We start from the raw sequence: 19,791 nt of genomic DNA on the forward strand, positions 1-19,791 counted from the left end.
AAACCTGAATGCAAGATCCTTCTTAGAGTTTATTTGCCTTTTGGCACATGAGTAGAAAGTGGTTGGACCAACGAGATGTTTCACCTTTTTTCACTGTCGGGTAGGGTTGGATGCTGCCTAGCCTGTATGGAGTAAAATGCCATGTCCTCATAATGTTTTAGAATGTCTTGTCATACTTATTGACTTTCCTGTAAAGTTCCTGGTAAGGAATGTTCCTGAAGTCCAACTCTGATCTGGTTTTCTGCCCTGAAAACATTTATTTTAGATCTTTCCATTTTATTAATGCTCATCTTGAAATGTAGGACCTGACATGATTTTCTGTAATGGTCTCATCAGTGTTGTATATGGAGACAATACCACGATACTCATACAGCTCATTTATGACATTAAGTTCTTTTAGTCTGTTCAAGGCTTACATGAACTGTCAGAGCTATCACATGCTTTTTAGAACTATTTTTCAGTTTCTAACTTCTCTGTTACCCCTAGCTCTTTTGTAGAGTTCGTCTTTTAGGATGCAGTCTTCACCAAGGACTACTTTTGCTCTTTCTTCATGAATAAGAAGATAGAATGATTATACTGGGTTAGCTTCACTCTGATAGCAGCTGATTGCAGGTGCCTAAGGCAGAATCCTTTTCCTGAATACTTGCAGCTATTTGTGGTTTGGAGTCGTCTTCAGTGTGTTTTTCTGTTTTGAGAATTCTTTGTGTTTCTTCATGAATCTTCAGTGAATTTGCCCAAAACTTTTAGCCATGTTTATGTAAACGTTTTTTTTAGCCTTTTACAGTAACGAATATCACAATGTGACTGTTGTGCAGAGCAGTACCTCCTTTTGTTTGTTTGGAAATTGCTGATAGCCCCATGTAATTCATTCTGGTATTGGCAAGCTTATAAGCTGCCCTTCCCTACCCATCAAGCTAACGATTGCAGGAACACATTTACTGGAAGTTCCAGACTTTTTCCATTTTTGATGCCTTCAAGTCAAGATTGAATAGCTTCTCAGAGAGTGCTGCAGCCAAATACTTTATTTGGGGCTCTATGGAAAAGGTCACTGGAGGAAACTTTGTGTATACAGAAAGACACATGACAGCTATTTCAGACTGTGGTAGAAAATATATGTGTAAGTTTTGTTTTCTCTTTAAGCACTTTTTTTCTTAATTAGTCGAAAAGATACAGAATGATGAGAATTAAGCCTTTGGCACAACTATGCCTTTCCTTCCTGAAGGACAACAGGGGAATGCAAGCGTACGTCTGTTTTATACAGTGTCTCAAAGAATGTAAATCATCCTACATGGACTTCATACTTTGTGTGTTTGTTTTTTTTTTTTTTTTTTTAGCTGTGCCTTAGTTAGGATTTTAGCATGAGGGTAGGAAGGCTCTGCTGTGGAATCGGTTAGATTATGTCCAAATGATCCAGTATCACACTGCCCCTTTTCTTCTTCTCTCCTTGCTGAGGAGAAAACAAAGTCTACCCCAGGTTTCTTTTTGTTTGATGGAAGAAGGAAGAATTGAGTTAGGAGCTTGTCAGTTTGTTCACTGGTAACGTCAGTCTCCCTCTTTTTATCCCCCTTTCTAATTCCATTTTTCCTTAGCGAGGCTGAATGCTAAGGTAGATACTGTGATTCTTAAAGGATTCAAAGATTACATGACTCCTTATCTTGAATTTTTCTTCTGATAAACAGATATTTTATTAGACCCTTTATAAATAGTGCCTGCATCTGAGAACAGTTGGAAAATCTGTTTTATGACTTCTTATATAAATGATAAAATTCTGTTTTATGTACTTCAGTTTCTTTAATATACTTCAGTACTATATCGCTTAGTGAAATCTTTTATATACATACATTCTTGTCTTTGATTGGAAACTTACCCTGCAGATCTCTTAAGATGCTCAAATGAGTGTTAAAGGATGGAGTAGTCGCCTGACAAAATGTCAGATAAATTTCAAAAGGTAATGTTTCATGAGGAAAAAAATCAGTGTCAGAGAATTGCTTTTAAATTCCATTTGTCCTTCACTTGACTCGGTTTGGTACTGAGTATTCTCTCCCACCCATTTTAGTGATTGCTTTTGAAGGGTAGATTTTGTTGAAGGAATGAAAAGGGAGAGTGGATGAACGTTAATAGTTAAATAGGAGAGAAGAAAACGGTAGTCGTCACATTTGGGATTTTTTTTGTGATAGTTTTTGATCTGCCGTTTCAATAAGGATTGTTTGCTTAGAAGAAGGGAAGGAGAGAGGGAAGCTGGAGGAAAAACCATGCCTGTTTTTTTGCAGTAGCTCTGATTGGCTTCTCAACCCCAGAAACTGGGTAAGTGTGGCAGGCAGCCAACTTGAAAGCATTCTCCCCAAGAAAGCTTGAAATTTGGAAGAGAACAGATGATTCTCCTGGTATTCTGAGACTTGTGCCAGCCTCAATCAATTATAAGTCACTTGTGAAGACATTTTGAGAATTGCCAATGCCTGAATATTAAGGTAAATAATCCACAAAGGGTTAGATTTATATGTGCTAATGGAGATGTTTTCAATTATATTATAGAAATAATTAGAACTGTATACTATTGTGTTATCAGGCTTAAATCGTTTCACGTAGTGGTTGATATAGGAAGAAAATACCATGTGAAAGGTATCACCTAATTCTTAAGATTACTTGGTTCCTCTCACAGTATTTGTTATTTAATGCTGGTGGCCTTAGAGGTAAAATCAACGATCCAGCTAGTGCGTGTTTTAATGTGAATATTCCTAAAATGTATTATAAACTAAATATAAACGGCAAAATGCATGTAATATAGGTGAGTATGCATGCCAGAATTTTTCATTTCTATGGGATTTCTAGTAAAAATAAAATTTGTTTGACACTAATTTCTGGTAAGTGAAGTCATAGTGTTAGGATTCCTTTCCCAAAGAAGCTTATTTGGTGGCAAAGTGCAGGAAGTAATGCAGAAATCCATCAAAAATACTGCAGTGGAGAAATACGATCATCTTATGGTTCAGTCTGCTTTTAACCAGAGCTTTACCTGTGTTTTTATGCTGCTCTTCTTCCCAGTGCCATGTTCTCAAGTTGGCACGCGGAGTTTTGTGTGCAGCTTGATGTTTCCCCCCTTCTATTCGCCAGAGAAGATCCTGCGCCTTTAAAATCAAGTGGCTCATTGAGTTGTTTTCGGTAGCGCCCTGCTTTTTATATGGTACAGTATACTCCATGCAAATGAGCTGCCTGCTCAGCCGCTGTGTGGCTGCCTGCCCTGTTGGGGAGCTCACAAAGACTCTGCAGACCTAATTCAGCATTCAGTTGTTTAAAACGGCAGATGGAAGGAGGTATCGGCAAGATGAGGATTTATTAGCTACTCACAATAAAAGACCACACTGGCTCTGCAGAGGATCAGAAAAAGCCTGGTGAATGGGATTGAGTTGTATCTGCTTTCAGCTGACTTTACAATGATGTGTTTAGCTCATGTGACTCGGTCACTTAGCGTGAAGATCAGCTAAAGATTTCCATGTAAATATCTATTCCTCTAAGCACCGTCAACCTGTGTGCTTTTATGGAGACTTTTTTGGCTTGCAGCTGTCATAACTGTGGGAACAGGAACATTTCATCAAGCTGTGGTAGGCAGCCGATGGTCTGGGCTCTCCTTGTTGCTGCATTTGCACACTTCAGGATGTCTGGCTGAAATCCCCTCATAAACACAGCTCTTCATGAAGTTTGGTTTCTTTTATGTATCTAGTGAAATCCTTTAGAGGCTGAACTTAGGTTCTTTTTAGATACGGTATTTATATTCAGAAGTTATAAATAGGTTCTTCCTAAGCTTTTATCAGGGGATGAAATCTGTTGCTTTAGCTTTCTGCTGAGAAACTGTAGGCTGTTGCTGCTGTAGGTTGTTGATTATATTTGCAATATTTCTTTTTTTCCTTTCTAACGTAGAAAGGACATGCATAGAACAAAGATTCCGTCAGATGCTCAGTGATTTAAATAATGCTGGGATGAATGTAACTAGATTTTTATTGAAATGGTGTTTCGTATAGCTAGAAGTGTTATCATTGTTTGTTTTTCAACACAGGCTAACAGCTCATATTTTAAAACGGGATTGCAATAATATACATAAAGGGGCAAAGCCTCTTTTGACCTTGCTGGAATTGTCTGTGCGAAGGTGGTAGCTGGCAAACAGAAACTGCAGGACAGACTGCAAAAGCCTCAGCTGAACTGCGCTTTTTTTTTGGCCTTTTTGCCATGGATGACGAAGAGGGAAGGGCTGCTACAGACAGCTCTGTCAGTGATGAATAGATGAATGATTTCTTATATGTTCAGAACTTGCAACATGTGTTCCAGACCCTTCAGCACGTAAGAGTCGCAAGATCTCAGCAATGAACTAAAGAATGTGCCGTGTCTGCTGCATATGAGAAGGAGACCAGCATACCTCAGAGATAGCAGAAACAAAAGAATGTGCGACAGTATCTGAAGAGTCTGACATTTGCTTTGTCATACAGAGAAGTAAAGGAATTTTTCAGAATTTGGAGAAATAAAATTTCTATTGTTTCATAGTGAGTTTTTTTTCTAATTTTAAATAGTACTGTTCCCTGTCTGTCTACAGAATTGATTTTTAGTTAAGTGTGAGCATGTGTTTTTTAAAGGAAATGTGACCTGGATTTTGAGCTTATTATGAACAGTAAATGAAGGCAGCTGTTGTAGTTTGCTGATCCCTTATGTAGCTCAAGTAAATGGAAATAAAGCAAAAATAAGTGTGTGTGGGATCTGAATTAAATTCCAGTCTTTGGTCTTATGTGGAGGCGTGGATTATTATATTTCTAGACAGTTGTGTGTATGAGGGGAATGAGACATCCAACCTTGAAAAGATTTAGGAAAGTCGAACAGATTTTTTCCAATGTGACCTGCTAAATCTGTCACAAAAGAGGCAGGCAAAATTACGTACAAATAGTCAGAAACCCTGGCTGCAGTTCTTCATGACAGGCAAGTGAAAGACCATGTCCTATTTTTAGAGTGGATGGAGGAGGGGTGGAGGGGGGAGAAAAAGTTTGAAAATAATGGACTTCTTTAACAGTTAGAGAGCAAAGCTAGCCAGAAGCAAGTGAGCTTTAGCAGGAATTTGTGATCAGCAGAGTCAAGATATGGATGATTCAAGTATTCTTCGAAGAAGAGGGCTGCAGGTAAGTGTAACTTCAATCTTTTTTTTCCTACTGCTCGCAATGTCGACAGTCTCTTAAAAATGACAGTCTTTCAAATGAAATCGAGTTGACTGAGTACATAACAATGATGCTAGAATTTGAGTTTTCTTCTTTTCACCTAATATATATTTTATTAATTATAAGTAGAATTTTGTATAAAGTAATAAAATACATCTTGTTAGTTTCTGCTTTAAATCCAATAGGCTTGTGGAAGCCTTTAAAAATATTCTTATGGAAAGAAGTGATGCCCAAACTATAAAGCTTACCTTATTTTCAAAACTTCAGTTTTACAGATATTTGTAAAATCTTTTAAGTGACTTTTCTGACTTGCCTTAGAGTAGCCATTTTAGTTGAGCATTATTTAAAAAATAAATGTGAAAACAGAGTAATTTATTTTAGAGCTATGCTTATTTATTACTTCAAACGCACAATAATCCGAAAGCAGATGCAATGCAACAGAAATTAAATTCTTCAATGCAAATAATATAGATATTTTTTTCAACAATTGTAGTTAAGTTGAAACAGATACTCCTGCATTTTCTTTCTAAGCTTTGTTTAAGATACTAGAGAAGTTTTATTTTGTAGTGGTGCTGTGGAAGTTTTATTAAATTGCAGTGGTATGACAAGTATGGTAATCTGTGTTAGTGTCAATGGCGTGTGACGACTGAGCTGATTCTTGCTGAGTAAAACAGCTGGAAGTGAGAGAGCTCTCAAATCTTGTGCTATCTGGAAATGGAATAGTTTTTTGCTTGAAAGCATCATATTCCTTTTTTTACATTGTAATGTGATATAGCCTATTACATATTTACTAGCATAAATAATTGTTTATAAACCATGAATCTTGCCCATTAAACAATAAACAAACCAGATGACAGGCATGGTTAATTTAACTTCCTTTGAGGAAAATAAATTTTCCATTTTAACATACTACTGTTCATACCTTATTGATGCTTTAGGGTAATTAGGGTATTACTGTTGCATTATCTGAACGTGCTTTGTCTCACCTCTTTAGTAATTGTATGTCTTGATTTTTCTCTGTGCCAGTTTATTAATATTTCTGAAATTTAGTTTGACATAGTGTGCTGCATCTAACATGGTGCTGGTATGATATGCTTGTTTGTTTGCTCATCATAAAATTAGTTATATACTTCAGTTAATGAAAAATTAAATATAGGATTAAGATACTTATTTTTCAGTGATTATATGTTAACTAGTTGGAACTTAGTAACTAAGAAAATTATTTCTGACCACAGGAATTTATTCAAGTTCTATACGCTGTGTCTTTAGAGCTTTTCTGAACCTAGAATGACTGAGATGTTGCAATTGTGTGGCCTGTGGGGGCTTGTTTTGGGGGTATTTTTCCTACCGAAAATAAACATTTCATAACTTCCCAAATAATAAATGCTATCTAAGAAATGGGATCCATTCAGGAAATATGAAGGACTTAGTCTATTATGTTTCTGCTTCGCTTTTGTACTTCACTATATGATACCACAGAATTGGGAAGAAATATTTATATAATAAGAGGATATTTTGACAATGTAGATAGAAACTGTATTGTAGAATAGTGTTAATTGCAACAGTAATGGTTTTACTCAAATCTTTATTGTTGTAACACGGAGAGAAAAACATTAAAGTTGAGTAAACGAGTTTGTCCAACGTTTTTTAAGGAAAGCTAGCTGGAACACAACCAGAACTTTTGAATGTGGAGAGCAACCTTTAAAAAAAAAATAAAAAAATAAACTCGTATAGGTCATGCTGTTTCTTGAAGGTAGAGTATGACGTCATTTAGTTAAAGTATCAAATAGAGTATTGTATTAGGTTTGGGTAGTTTATTTTTTTTTTTTAAAATAAAGCTCTTGGAGAACACCACTTTTGTTTTTCTAGTTCTTTTCATCTTCTAGGCCAGCTTGTTATGCTTCTGGATGTAGTTGCTACCTGTGGACTGTCCCAGTATGAGGATTTTTGTGATAAGCAGTAAGCGTAGAGCTGACCCATGGATTTTGCAAGTCTAATGAAGAATTTGAGTTAATGTGCCACTTGTCCTTTTTCTCTGCCCCACTCAAAAATCAGATAAAGGCCCCAACTTTTCTAATATCTGACTCACACAAACCCTTATTTCTGTTGCTCTTGAAGAGTGATTATTGTGTTAGTGTCCTGTTCAGGTGGAGGTGAATGTGGCAGGTACCGGGAAGAGGAGAATACCACTATGTTAGACTTCGGATCCCCTTGGCTTCTCTGGAGTTTCTAGTGTTACAAGTGATGTTTAGCTTCTCCTGTTATCAACCTTTCAAATGTAAGTTGAGGTTAATGTCTTCTTAAAGCGAAGGAAGAGACGATAAAAGTTAATTCAACATTCACTTGTGCTAGACAGGTTTAGCATGCTAACACCTTATTGGCAAAAAGTCATCTTCATAATAATAATAATGAGGAGCAAACGTAATGCAAAGGATTTCATACTATGCCAATGATTGTGTGAATTAGTTTCCAAAATAATCCTAAAAGCTTCACAGAGAAGCTTCTAAAGACAGTGATCAAAAAGAATTCTTCACTATGTCATTAACAATACAAAAAAAGTGGGGGGGGGAAGAGAGGAAATAAAAGAGAAAAAGAAGTCCTCGTATTAGTGGATTTTAAAATAATTGCGATGATGAATTCCAGGTGAAGCATCCTCGAACATAAATAGTGTATCCTTCCTCCTTGATAATGTAGATGGCGGTGTGACAGCTGGAGAGACAGGGCTCTTCCTTTGTGAATTTCATGATGATGCTTCAGGGGATTACTGAAAAAGAATGTGAAGCTGGAAAAGTCCAAATGTCTACCAGTGGCAGCAAAAGACGTGCTGAGACTAGGAATGCATTTCCCTCATTTAACGTGTGTAGTGTGGTAGAATTTGATAATTTTAGTAGTCTTCAGTATTTTCCATCCATATGTGGTGTAATGTCTGTATGTAGTTGGGTAGCTATGTGTAAAATGCATGTGCATTTATGTAGGTATTATTGTCAGCGACACCAAAAATGCTTGGGGAACTAGGAAAAGGACATCAGGAAGTAGTAAGGCAGATGTGCAGCTCCGAAAAGATGGTAATAGTTTTGTTGTTTTTCCTCTGTATTGTGAAGTGGATGGTTTTTAGAAGAAATTGTGACTCAGAGAAGTGACTATTTTATGGAAAATTTCTAGTTTAATGGTCCCTAGGAAAAAATAAGAGGCTGTTGGTTTGTGTTGGCAGTACCAAAGCAACACATGATGATTACTTTTGGAGGGACTGGGTGCCGATAGTTTGGTGTTGGAAAGCCACTGAAGAAAATAAATTACTTTCCAATTTCAAACTGGATGTCAATGGCTTTTAAAATAACCATCATAGACTAAATTGGGCCCTCTAATCCAAGTCCCCACTCAAAGCAGTGCTGATTCCAAAGTGAGATCAGGTTACTCAAGGTCTTGTTCAGACTGGTTTTGAGTATTTCTAGGGACGGAGAATTTGCAGCCTTTCTTGGCACCTGTTCTGGTACTTAACCACTTGCACTGAGAAAAATATTGTTTCCTTTATATGTAGTTGATCTAGAAGAATGCTTTCCTCAACCTGCTGATACTGTTTCATGCAGAAATCAACTTTGGAAGATTGATTGAGATGAACAAATGAATTGTCTTCACCAGAATTATCTTAACCAGTGCTTCTGTCTTATCTTGGTAACTTCTGACTATTTTTAACAGAGTTGATTTAGACTCGTACTTAACTGGCTTCCCTGATACTTCCATGTTTTGGGGGTTTTGTTCTTCTTTCTGTTTTCATCTCTTCCTGCTCATTTAACATCTTAGTTGGTGGAATTTTTTTATTTTTTGGTGGTGTTTGTCTTCCTTTCCTTCTGTCTACTTCCCCACTGCTTCCTGTAGCTGAGATCTCAGCATAAATGTGATGAATATACCTCTGGTGTGTGTTATTTCTGCTGGCTAACAAAAGCAAACTGATTTCTTATTTTCCTTTTTTTCTGTCACTACTGAGAGCACTATTCATAAGCCTGTAATCTGAATTACCAGGTGCTTTTCCTACCTCCCTGCTCTTTGTTCAAATCAACAGAAATTTTAAATTAGACTGTTACTCTTTTTCTCTAATGCTTCTGAAGTTTCTTTCACTTTGCTTTATCTCACTGTTTTGAAAATACTGTTGATCTGTTCCTTTCTCATTTTCAGCGGTTACCTGTTCAAGGACCTGGGTTGCATGACTTTCAAGTTTCCTTGTGCTCATCTCTCACAGGCAGCTTATTCTTTTCAAATCCTGTTCTTTTTTGCCCAGTTAAACAAGCCATTCACTATCACTAGCTCATCCAGTTCTGACAAAGGCATGCATACTTTTCCCTCATGCTTCTTGTTACTTCCATTCCCTGAAATACACTTGAGATCCCTGCTGTGTACTTTGTCCCTTCTCCAGGGACCCTCTTCTGCTGTGATCCGTGCAGTAAATAGCCACATTTTGTGTAAGCAGATGACCTAAAGAGTCAGGAATTGCTCCTATAGGCTAAATCAATATATTGGGGTGTGACCTGTCTATATCACCTTCCTCATGTCTTCGGTCTGTTGCATCCTGTTTGGCCTCAAACAGTGAAGGCTAACTGCTAATTAGTAACAGTGAAATAATGTGGAAATGAAGATCTAGGAGGGGCAAATCGGATTTTCTTGGTGTATGTATGTATATGTGTGTGTATGTATATGTGTGTACATACACATAACATGCACACAGTTTGACATAGTTGTGCAGTAATACTGACAGAAGAATGAGAAAGTGCTTCTAATAATGGAATATTCTTTTAATTTGTACACTTTCATTTTGACTAATGAACTTGGACTATTGACAAAACTTACTGCCTAGGGACAAGTGGTAACACAGGTGTGGAGCTGCTTCTACTGTTTTGGGCAGAGATCTTTTTTTATTATTTGGTGTATATATCATGATGTGAAATGCATCACGATGTATGTTGTGATATATGTGCAGTGTAGATACACTACAGATGCTATGAGGTTATCTGGGTTTGTTGCAGTTCCTCCTATACATGTATCATTTGTTTTTCCCTGTTAGTTCTCTACAGGTGAATAGCAGTATCCCACGAGCCCCAGTGAAAATGAGCTTTTATCTTCAACATCGTCTTGTACTAGAAAATGGCATTTTTTTTTGCATTACACTAGCTGCTGTGGGTATGCTTTTACTCTTCTCATATGTGCAAGAAATTAGAGTTTCTATCCTAAAAATCCTTGCTAGAAAGTGTAAATAAGGAAAGTAATGGAGAGAGTGATATGCCAAATTTCAGATACTTGTCATGGAGCTTATTTTCTGTATCTGTGGTATTCAGAGGTGGTTGGATGTTATCATCAACAAAGTTCTCTGCATCTCTGTTTTCCTACATACTGCTAGCCCCCACTTATTATTATTATTTTTTTGCTTAAATCTGGGTTAAGTTCAACTTGTTAATTTACTTTATTGGACCCTTTTTGTCCTGGTTTCAGTAGAGATGTGAAACACAAAGCGCATCACAGTACTAGAATGTATTTACCTTGGTTAGTGTTTTCTACCACACTGCATGTTTGACTATAATCTATGTAAAAAAAAAAAAAAAAAAAACCAGAAGAATTATATTTCTTATTCTAAAGATAAATTTTGTTTTCTTCCTGGGGGAAAAAAAATTGGGCATGGAGAATACCATCTCAGAATATTTGGTGGACTTACTTTTGAGCTTGCTTATTTTACTCTAAGGCCTGAGCACTTGTTTTGTTTTATAGAGAAAGGGAATCAGTGGATACACAATCTCATTCTGTTTTAGGCATCATTATATTTAACAAGAAAATGCTAATTTTACCGTTCAGTTTTCGGTACAGTTTAAACCTTCTCTGGGACACCTTTGGACAGAAGAATGTTGCTTTTTACAGTATTTTTGTAAAAATCTAAAAGTGGAAATTGTTTTCTATAAAGAAAAAGAATCTGTTTACAGTAAGGGAAGACTGTAAATGGCACTCAAATTCAATTTTTTTTGCTTGTTTAAAACTTGTGAAATACATTTGAACTGAATAGTTAATACCTAAATTAAGCTTAACACTTTACTTCAAATTTACAGTGGAGATACACGCATACATGCACATGTGAACATTTTCAGATATTTTGAGTCTATTGGATTTGTGGTTTTGGAACTGCCTGCTGCAATGTATGTTGCCATGGGAAATACTGGCACCTACTTGCAGGAGAAATCTGGCTTTGCTTTTAAAATTTAAAATTTAAAAGAAGCATTTAAAAGAAATTAGACTTTGAGCAGCTTTTTGAAATCATAGATTGCTCTCATCCTTATTCCTTTGGTTCTCATAGTGTATTTTTCTTGATTTATGTGTTTTCTAGTGCTGTGCTGAGCTGTGCAAACCATCTGAACACTTTTGGTAATTCTGCACCCTCCTTTAAACTCCCTCCACTCCCCCAGGTCCTCACTTCTAAACTCCACACACAAAATTTGGACTGATCACGGATGTTGTTCACGTTACTTTGGGGTTTGGCCTGGACTGTATCATTTTCTTTGTGCTTCTGGTGCGAGACAATGGAATGCACGTTGAAACTAAAGAGAATTTTGGGTTATGAAGGAAATTGGTTTCACTCCCATCCTGGAGATTTATATTCTTTTGGGATACATAGGATCTGTATAAAAGAAAGGAAAAAAAAAACAGCTCGTAATTTGAGAGAGAAATGTTTGAGCATATCTCCTCGTAATCTTTGAAGGTATTGTTTTAGATAGCATTCTTCTAAAAACTTTGAATAACGTTATAAATTGGATAAAAATTCTCATATTCAGTCCAAATACTGGTCTGTATACTGGCTTCTTGTATTTACCAGTAGTGCTTTTTTGTGTATGTGGCATAATGGCTTTGCCTTGTTCTTGATGCAAGACAACAGAAGAATGACAGTGTTATGTTTGTATCAAAGCAAAGCTGACAGTTCTGATTTAAAAGCTCAAGCTTAGGTTTGAAAAGAAAAAAATATTGAAATTATGTCTAGAAAAAACATGGATATTGCTTTGAGTTAGGTGAGTTACTTCTGAAAGATAACATTAGAAACTTAAAGTTCTACATTTGAAGTCTGGAACATTTTTGGGTGGTTTTCTGTAATTAACTTGTTTTAGGTACTTGAAGAATTCAAGACTGAAAGAATAAACAAATGTCCTATGGAACATAATCACATTAATTTAGGTTCTTTGCTTTGATAAGATTTATTTTATACTGCTTACAGATTTACCGAGAACATAACTGAATCCTCAGGTCAGATGTCTGCTGAAGGGCTTCCAACTGCGGTGATGTAGGCAGTCATGAGTTTTACTGACATCTGAAGAAGAGGTGGTAATGCAAGAAGATAAATAAAAACAATTTATGTAGATACTGAAATTATGGGCTTATTTTAGGATACAGGAAATTCCATGCTGTGTTTTTCTTTTTTTAAAGATGTTTTAAAAAAATCTTATTTTTAGGCTGATTCCCAAAAGAACCAAGCTTTTTTGCTTGAATGTAGTTCCTATTCTCCCAAAAATTTTTCAACATGGTAAATTAATAAAAATTCGGACTGTACAAAGTGTTCAAAAGGTAGTTTAATGTCTTAACCTCTGTGAAAATCAGCAGCTGACAAAAGGACAGAGACCTACGTTAGTGTCAGCACAGCAGGTAAGACCAGATGAACCTGCTGTTACACATCGGTTGGCTGGTCACTACCTGGCTGTTTCCAGATTAGCTGGACAGCGTACACTGTCTTTTGCTCAGGTGGAGTGTCTGAAGAGACTTCCACGAGGAGGAGGATTGGGAAACGCTGACAATATATTCATGGTCTACCAGAATTCATTAGCTAGGTTAGTCAAAAGCAACTTGTTTTGATTAAACTCGTTCTGCAGAAATGAATTGTGAAGTTCTGTTATGCAGCTCTGCTGTAATCTTGTGTGTGGATGCCGTATGTTAGACCATAGGAAAATGGATCATTACAACATGTGAGTGTACTGCATCTCATTGTAGAACTGAGGATGCATGGTTGGAGAGGTAAGAAACATCACTAATTTTGGTGGTTATCTGCCTGGCACTTGAGCTTGCACACTGGTTTGATTTTTCAGGACTGGTGCTTGTGGTCTGCTTTGCAGTGCAGTAGGAAATGGTACTGAGCTTGAGAAGCATATGCTTATGGCGTTTGCTCTGAACACATAGAAAATATACCAAGGGGAAAAATGTGAAAGCTTGTCAGAACAAAAAATCCTTGAGATATGGACAAGGATAAAAGGTTAAATGGTTTGCTCAGGCAGAAAAGATAGTATTTAGCTGCTGTCTTCAGGGTATTGTTAAATTGCTCTGATAATTTGCTATAGTTACGCTTAAATAAGTGCTTTCAGTTTGTCAGTAAGGACTTCATGAATGCTTGTATAGCTGAACTAAACTTTTTATTTTCAGCTTGTGTGAAAAGGTGAAATGCCAGTAATTAATTCTACAGCTTCAGGAAGAAAGATTTTGTTAGCAGGTGACCGTATGAAAGAACGGCTCTATGCATGTGCATTTGAGTACACGTAGGTGTTGGACTAAGGACTTATTCCCAAAGATAAATGGTGACATCTTTTCATACATTTCATTGTCTTGAAAGTGCCTTCTTGGTGGACTTGTTTGTTGCCGGGAGGCTGTGAAGTTTTTGCTGCTGCTGATAGTTGCAGGGATTGCCATTGCTTTTGTTTCTTTCCCTAGCCATTAGCTGCTCAGTGTGCTCACTTGGGTTAATATCACTTCATTTTGTTCTTGCTTAATGATAAATCCCAAATCTTAAGAACAAAACCAAAAACACAATACAAAACAAAACAAACTGTTCTCCAACCTAGCTACATAACGTGCTGCTACTGTGCTGCAAGACTAGTGTTTAATCTGCTTATCTTTAACAGTCTTCGCTGCTTACACAGACCCACTTACCTCTTTAATGAGAAGATATGTCCTGCAGTGAGGCAGCATGTATTTTGCTTCTAGGCTTATGTCATCAGCCTAGGAATTGAAATTGGTTAAAGCACTTTTTTATTTTCCTGTCAGTTCTGCTGATTATGGTTGCCTCTTCAGTTTCTCTAATGCATTAAAAGATAGTGGTTATTGTAAAAGGAAACCTAATTAAAACATGCCAAGTGAAAATCTAATTTTGAAAATCCATCAGTATTGATTGGGGGCAGGTAGTCTTCTACTATTTTCAAGGAATAAATATGAAATATCTTTGCATTTTGAATACTTGTAAATTCTGGCTACTGGTCAAATAAATGACAAAGGTATATTATTAGTTGTGGTGTCTTAATAGCACCTAGAAAACACTCTCTTAAATATCAAGAGACATTTACAGTCAGTTGTAAACATGTGACAGAATTTCCTGTATGATTTAGTAGTTGTTCCTATTTTACTTTAAATAAAATTGCTTTACAGAAGCCATTAGTATTTATGTGAGTTCTAGAAGTTGGTGGGATCTTGACATTTCTGGGATCAAGACACAATAGGCTTCTGAGGGATGTTTATATCTAGAAGCCATTACTGAGAAAATATGAAGTAATTGGTAGACACCAAAATGCCTCTGCAAAATGCCTCTGTGCTATTCTTATGTTAGTCTCTGAAGTATATGATATTGAATCTTCAAATGGGGGTTATTTTTAAGAGTTGCATCTCATAGATGTTTTTCACACGCATACTTGACACAAGTGTGAGATGTAGGTGTCTGGGTTACTTTGCTCAGCAGCTATGCAAAGAGCAGGGTCTTTTTACCTGCCAGAGCACTGTGGAGGTACAACTACTGTGCTCTTAACATTTAAGGCAGTTCAGCTATTCCTCATAGTTGGTGTTCAGCTGTCTGGATAAACTCAGATTTTTTAAGCCTGTGGATACACCTTAGCAGCCTTTTTCCTTACGGTAACGAACTGTGAGGAAAAGTAAACTGCCTAAAGTTTATGTACTCCTTCAGGAATCAAAGAGACGGAGTTGGCTTTGGTCGACCTGCTGAGAACTTGCTAGCTATGAGTGGTCGTGTTTCAGCTTGTTAGAGGTTTTTCTTATCGAGCAGGTGAATAGTGTAACTTCTGTCTGTCTGTTAGTGGCACATTTGAAAAAAATTGATACACAAAGTAAAAAGCACCAAGAATGCAGGAAATTCAAGTGGTACGGAAATGATTTATTTGATTAGGTTTAATGGAGCCAGGCATGCTTTAGAAATACGCATTTTCACTTTACTCATGTTTTGTGAAAACATTGCATTTGTACTGTAAATAATGCAGTGCAGACTTCCTTAAACTTGGCTTATGAGCTTTGAAATCATAATCTCTATTTGGAAAATTTATTACAAATCACTTTTTGTAGTTTTGTGATTCAGAGCTTAAAAAAAGACTGGTAGGTTTATGCAGCTATTCATTTGAATTTGTTAGTTGTATTTATTCCATATTAGAAAGCTAGTTTCAGTTTGAATTCAATTATTGCACTATATCATAAATATCTATTAAATGGCATTTTCCATAAATGCTTCTATATGATTAAAGTTTGAAGTTTCTCTTTTTTGCTTTAAGGATCAAGAATAATATCCAATAAAAAGTATTAAGTTGTTTCAGATTTTGATGATCTATGTTCTAATATGTGATGGTTCTAACATTTGATGGTCTAACATTCAACCCTGCTGTCCTTACCAATAAATGTGGTAGAATAGTTATGTCTGGAAGATAATAAGGGCCATTCTCCCACATATCCCGTTGTGTTTTCTGCTGTGGGCCTTTGAGTGGAGTGTTCTTCTGCAGGCTTTCTATGATACAGTGAATAAATAGTTTAATTCTTCCACTTTCATGCCGCTTATAGCAATATTTGTTGCTGTCCTTCTAAGGAATGTGTTCTTTTATTTAATAATGATTTCATTTTTTTTTCTTGCTCCTCTTTGGAGGTGAGATAAATCATTAAAACAGGGGCTTTGGAGTTAGCAGCACTTTGTCTACCAATACCGACAAGGAATTCTCTGGATGGAAAGCGGTTCAATTTTGTTTTTACCTGTCTTTGGTCAAATCTATAAATGACTCATTTTGCTAATGGCAATGCTCCTTTTAATTCAGATCATTTTAGCACAACAGATGCTTTTGTAGCCGAAGATTTCTCTTTCCAAAATGCTCTTGGATATTAGTGTGATAAAATCATGTTTGGAATGAGAATGAATATAATTACTGCCTATTGTATGGCATAGCTTAAACCTCATATAATTACTTTTAAAGTACTTTCATCAAATATGAACGTATTAATTGACTTTGACATTTATCGCTTGTTTTATATCAGCATAGGCTAGTAAATGTCACTTGTATTGGCAGCCAAAAAAATGAAATGATATCAGATGTCATTGAGGTAGGCTAGCATAGTCCATGAATGAGGTCCTTTCTGCTCCAGTTGTCCTGTGAGCTGTGGCTTGCACATGCTGGCAATGACTGTAGGCTATGTTGGTCTGAAATAGAACAAGCCAAGTCCATGGCCTTCTCCTCCACAGCAAATCTGGGGGGACTCAAACCTATAAGAAAGTATTTCCAATATTATGCCAGCTTTTGTCTTGAGGTATATGTAGCGATCTCCTTCTCTGCCAAAATGTGTGTAATTGAGCTTTATTTCTCATAATCATACTGAATGGTTTGGTCGAAGTGGAAGAAAGTGCACTGACTAGAAAAGAGAGCCCCTCTGGTTGTTGGGTACCAGTTGGGAGGGGATTGGTATCTTAACCAGGATATGTTTAAAGGCCAGAAGAGTGGATTGCAGGGAGCTAAGGACAAGGAAAAGATTGGACATGAGTTAAGCAGGAAGATAAGTGGTTTTACATTTCAGGTGGGTGTGAGGATTACAGGGAGTGTGGACTAGGAGTTTATTCTCTCTAACAGTTTCCAGCTATTAACTATTTATTTTTCTCACTTTTATCTTCACTTCTCAAATGCGAATGCAGTGCACCTTCACGTTCTTCTCTTGTTGACTGTTTTGGCAGGCCCTACTGTAAAACTCTGAGGGCCAAATTTAACCCCATCAGTTCCATTGCACTTGGTGTCTCAGAACATGTATTTATGAAATAGCATCCAAAACTTGTACTGAAATCAGCAAATACTAAAGATTTCATTTTTTAGAAGCTGCATGTTAGGGAACAGCTTTTCTGTGTGCTTCTGATTGCTTCCTTGTAAATTTTAATAGTTTGACAGTGCTGAGCTGATATTTTTCTTCCAAAGTGGCTACCACAAAGAAAGCCCCTCAGGGAGATGGGACTCCTGTGGACTTTCAGAAAGCAATGTTGTGCTTGATTAAGTTTAGACAGATGATGGAGTGATGTAGTAAAATCATTTCTGTTAAGGCATAATATAACATAGAATGCAATGTAGTACCATTGGGACTGATAAAAATGAAATACTAAAGAAAAACCATGCCCTTACATCTAGCTTTCAGCAGCAGATGCAATAGATGTAATTTAGTTGTGTGGTGCTGGAAACATAATATTGATTTACCATGAATCAAGAGAAATAGCTTTTACCTTGCCTGGTTGTATGGATTGCAGCAATCTTAGTGAAATGAGTTACCTAAAAACGGGACAGCAAGAGAATTCCTTCTTTTTGATAGAGATGATTGTAGCTAGGTAAAATAAAATAAAATAAAATCCAGTTAGATGTCTAAATGGGGAGCTGAGAGATACTTCATGTGCTGTTGCTGGGAACTGCCAATTTTCCATGTTCTTAACTTGTACTTTTTAGAAAGATAAGTTTCTTGAAAGTTAGTCCTCACATCACTTGCCTAGAATTGAAGCAGACATTTACTGGCATAACAGAATTTTGGGGTAAAACTTTCCTTGTACCACTCACACAAATAACTTGATCTTTTTGCGTAGCATTTTTGTACCACAAGATGAACAAATTTTTCCTGCTTTAAAAATAAACAAACAAGAGAGCACTTGTGGTAAAGTAGAACTCGCAATAACTTTCTGGGAGGTTAGTTCAGTTACTGCATGGCATGGAACCTTTGGACTTCTCTGATAGGCAATAATTCTCCTTACTAGGGGAATTCTCTTTACTAGGTCTTTATTAGGTGAATTACTGGATGAATTGATTTCCATTCCTTGTGTTTTTTGTTTTTTTTTTTAAGTTGATATAATGCTAACAAACACTTTTACTACCTTCATCTTTCAACTGGAAACAGCTTTGTTGTCTTAATGATTTAAAAAGTTGGTGTTTCTTTCATTCATTTCTCTCCTTAATTCTCAGGTGACCCAGTTTCTTCCTAAAGTAAAATTATTTTTAAATACCCTTAATGTAGACACTGACACTTTAAACAAAACGTTTGAGTATTGGTGTCTTGTGTTCTCGGAACTTCTGTTTTCTTGGGTCTCTTTTGCACAGGTTACTAGCATTAGGTGAAAGTGAGTATATCAAGAAACATGTATTCGTTTATTATTTTATTTTTGAATTTACAAAAATTTCACACTGTAGGCAAGCTAGAGCCTTTTGATGAGGGCTATGTCTCCCTTCATTTATTTTCCTTTATTTGTAGGCCATGATGTGCAGATGCTGGTATTCTACAGGTGAGGTTGAATAGCATCTCAGAGTAGTGCCTGTTGAGGGACTATATATGTAACAGACTTGAAGAGAGGCTTCATACTTGCGTTTGTTCTGGTTTCTGATGTGCGAAGGCCTGAAAACTTTGGAGTTTAAAAACAATCATTTCAACATTCGTTACTGATGTTTCAGGAAGACGGCTTGATTAGAGGGCTGCTAAATTATTGGCAGCAGGGTGCAGGTTGCAAATGAAACCTGACCACTTGAGAGGAGAAGTGATGTTTTAAATGACACTGTTGCATATATTTTTTTTCTTAGCTAGTCAACTCAATTTCTCCCCAAGTATTCATGGTGAAAGATTGGTGCTCCTAAACTTCAGGGAGGCAGATTTGAGAAAGCATTAAAATAATTCCTTTAGGTATTTCAGGAGCATCCCTGCTCTCCTGAAGTGGAAGAAAAAAACAAACAAAAAAACCCCCACCCAAAACAGATAAAGATGTTTAGCTTTAAAAATAAAAATAGGCTACCCTTGTATGTGGGCTGGGTTTTTGGGTGTTTGCTGAGTGTTTTTATGAAGTTAGTTGATTGGGCTCTTTTTTATTTTGTTAAAAGAGAAAAAAATTAACACTTTGCTAGAACCAAAGACTGGCATAAATTTGTTGTTGTCTTGTATGAAACAAATGGTTGTCTGGGGGTCTGTTTCTTCCCTGTCCCTGGTATGTGAAAACTGTAAATGCTCAAACAGCTTGAGATGTGTTGTTGGTTCTAATAGAACTCTCGAGAAAAAAAATTAAATTCCTCTTTAATGCTTGTGTAGCAAGCAGCTTTAGGAGCTGTATTATCCTGTATAAGTACAAGAAAAAAACTTCTATAATTCTTGAAATGAATGGGGATTCTTTCCTAAATGTCAGCTATGTCCCACATTCTCTGCCACTTTGTCTTGGATGCGTGTCAATTTCAAAAAAGGAAAAATAGAATGAAATCCTTTTATTAGCATAACGGTGATTGATAGCTGATGTTATGGCTAAAAATTGCTTTTAAACACAACATTTTGGAACAGTTTG

The 19,791-nt window shown here is 36.5% G+C and overlaps 1 protein-coding gene across 7 annotated transcripts in view; it reads left to right on the forward strand.

Annotated features, from left to right (window-relative positions):
• MAST2 (microtubule associated serine/threonine kinase 2) overlaps nt 1-19,791 on the forward strand; it is a 192,528-nt gene that overhangs the window by 43,318 nt on the left and 129,419 nt on the right. For 2 of the 7 annotated variants that reach the window (XM_040565054.1, XM_040565056.1), the window contains exon 1: nt 5,040-5,153. The exons of the other annotated variants lie outside the window; for them this stretch is intronic. In XM_040565054.1, the coding sequence (XP_040420988.1) occupies nt 5,119-5,153 (35 nt within the window). In that variant the 5' untranslated portion in view covers nt 5,040-5,118. Of the gene's footprint in view, nt 1-5,039; nt 5,154-19,791 lie in introns of those variants that run through there. 7 annotated transcript variants of the gene reach the window in all.

The sequence above is a fragment of the Cygnus olor genome, chromosome 8, assembly GCF_009769625.2.
Source record: "Cygnus olor isolate bCygOlo1 chromosome 8, bCygOlo1.pri.v2, whole genome shotgun sequence".
NCBI classification, from domain to species: Eukaryota; Metazoa; Chordata; class Aves; order Anseriformes; family Anatidae; genus Cygnus; species Cygnus olor.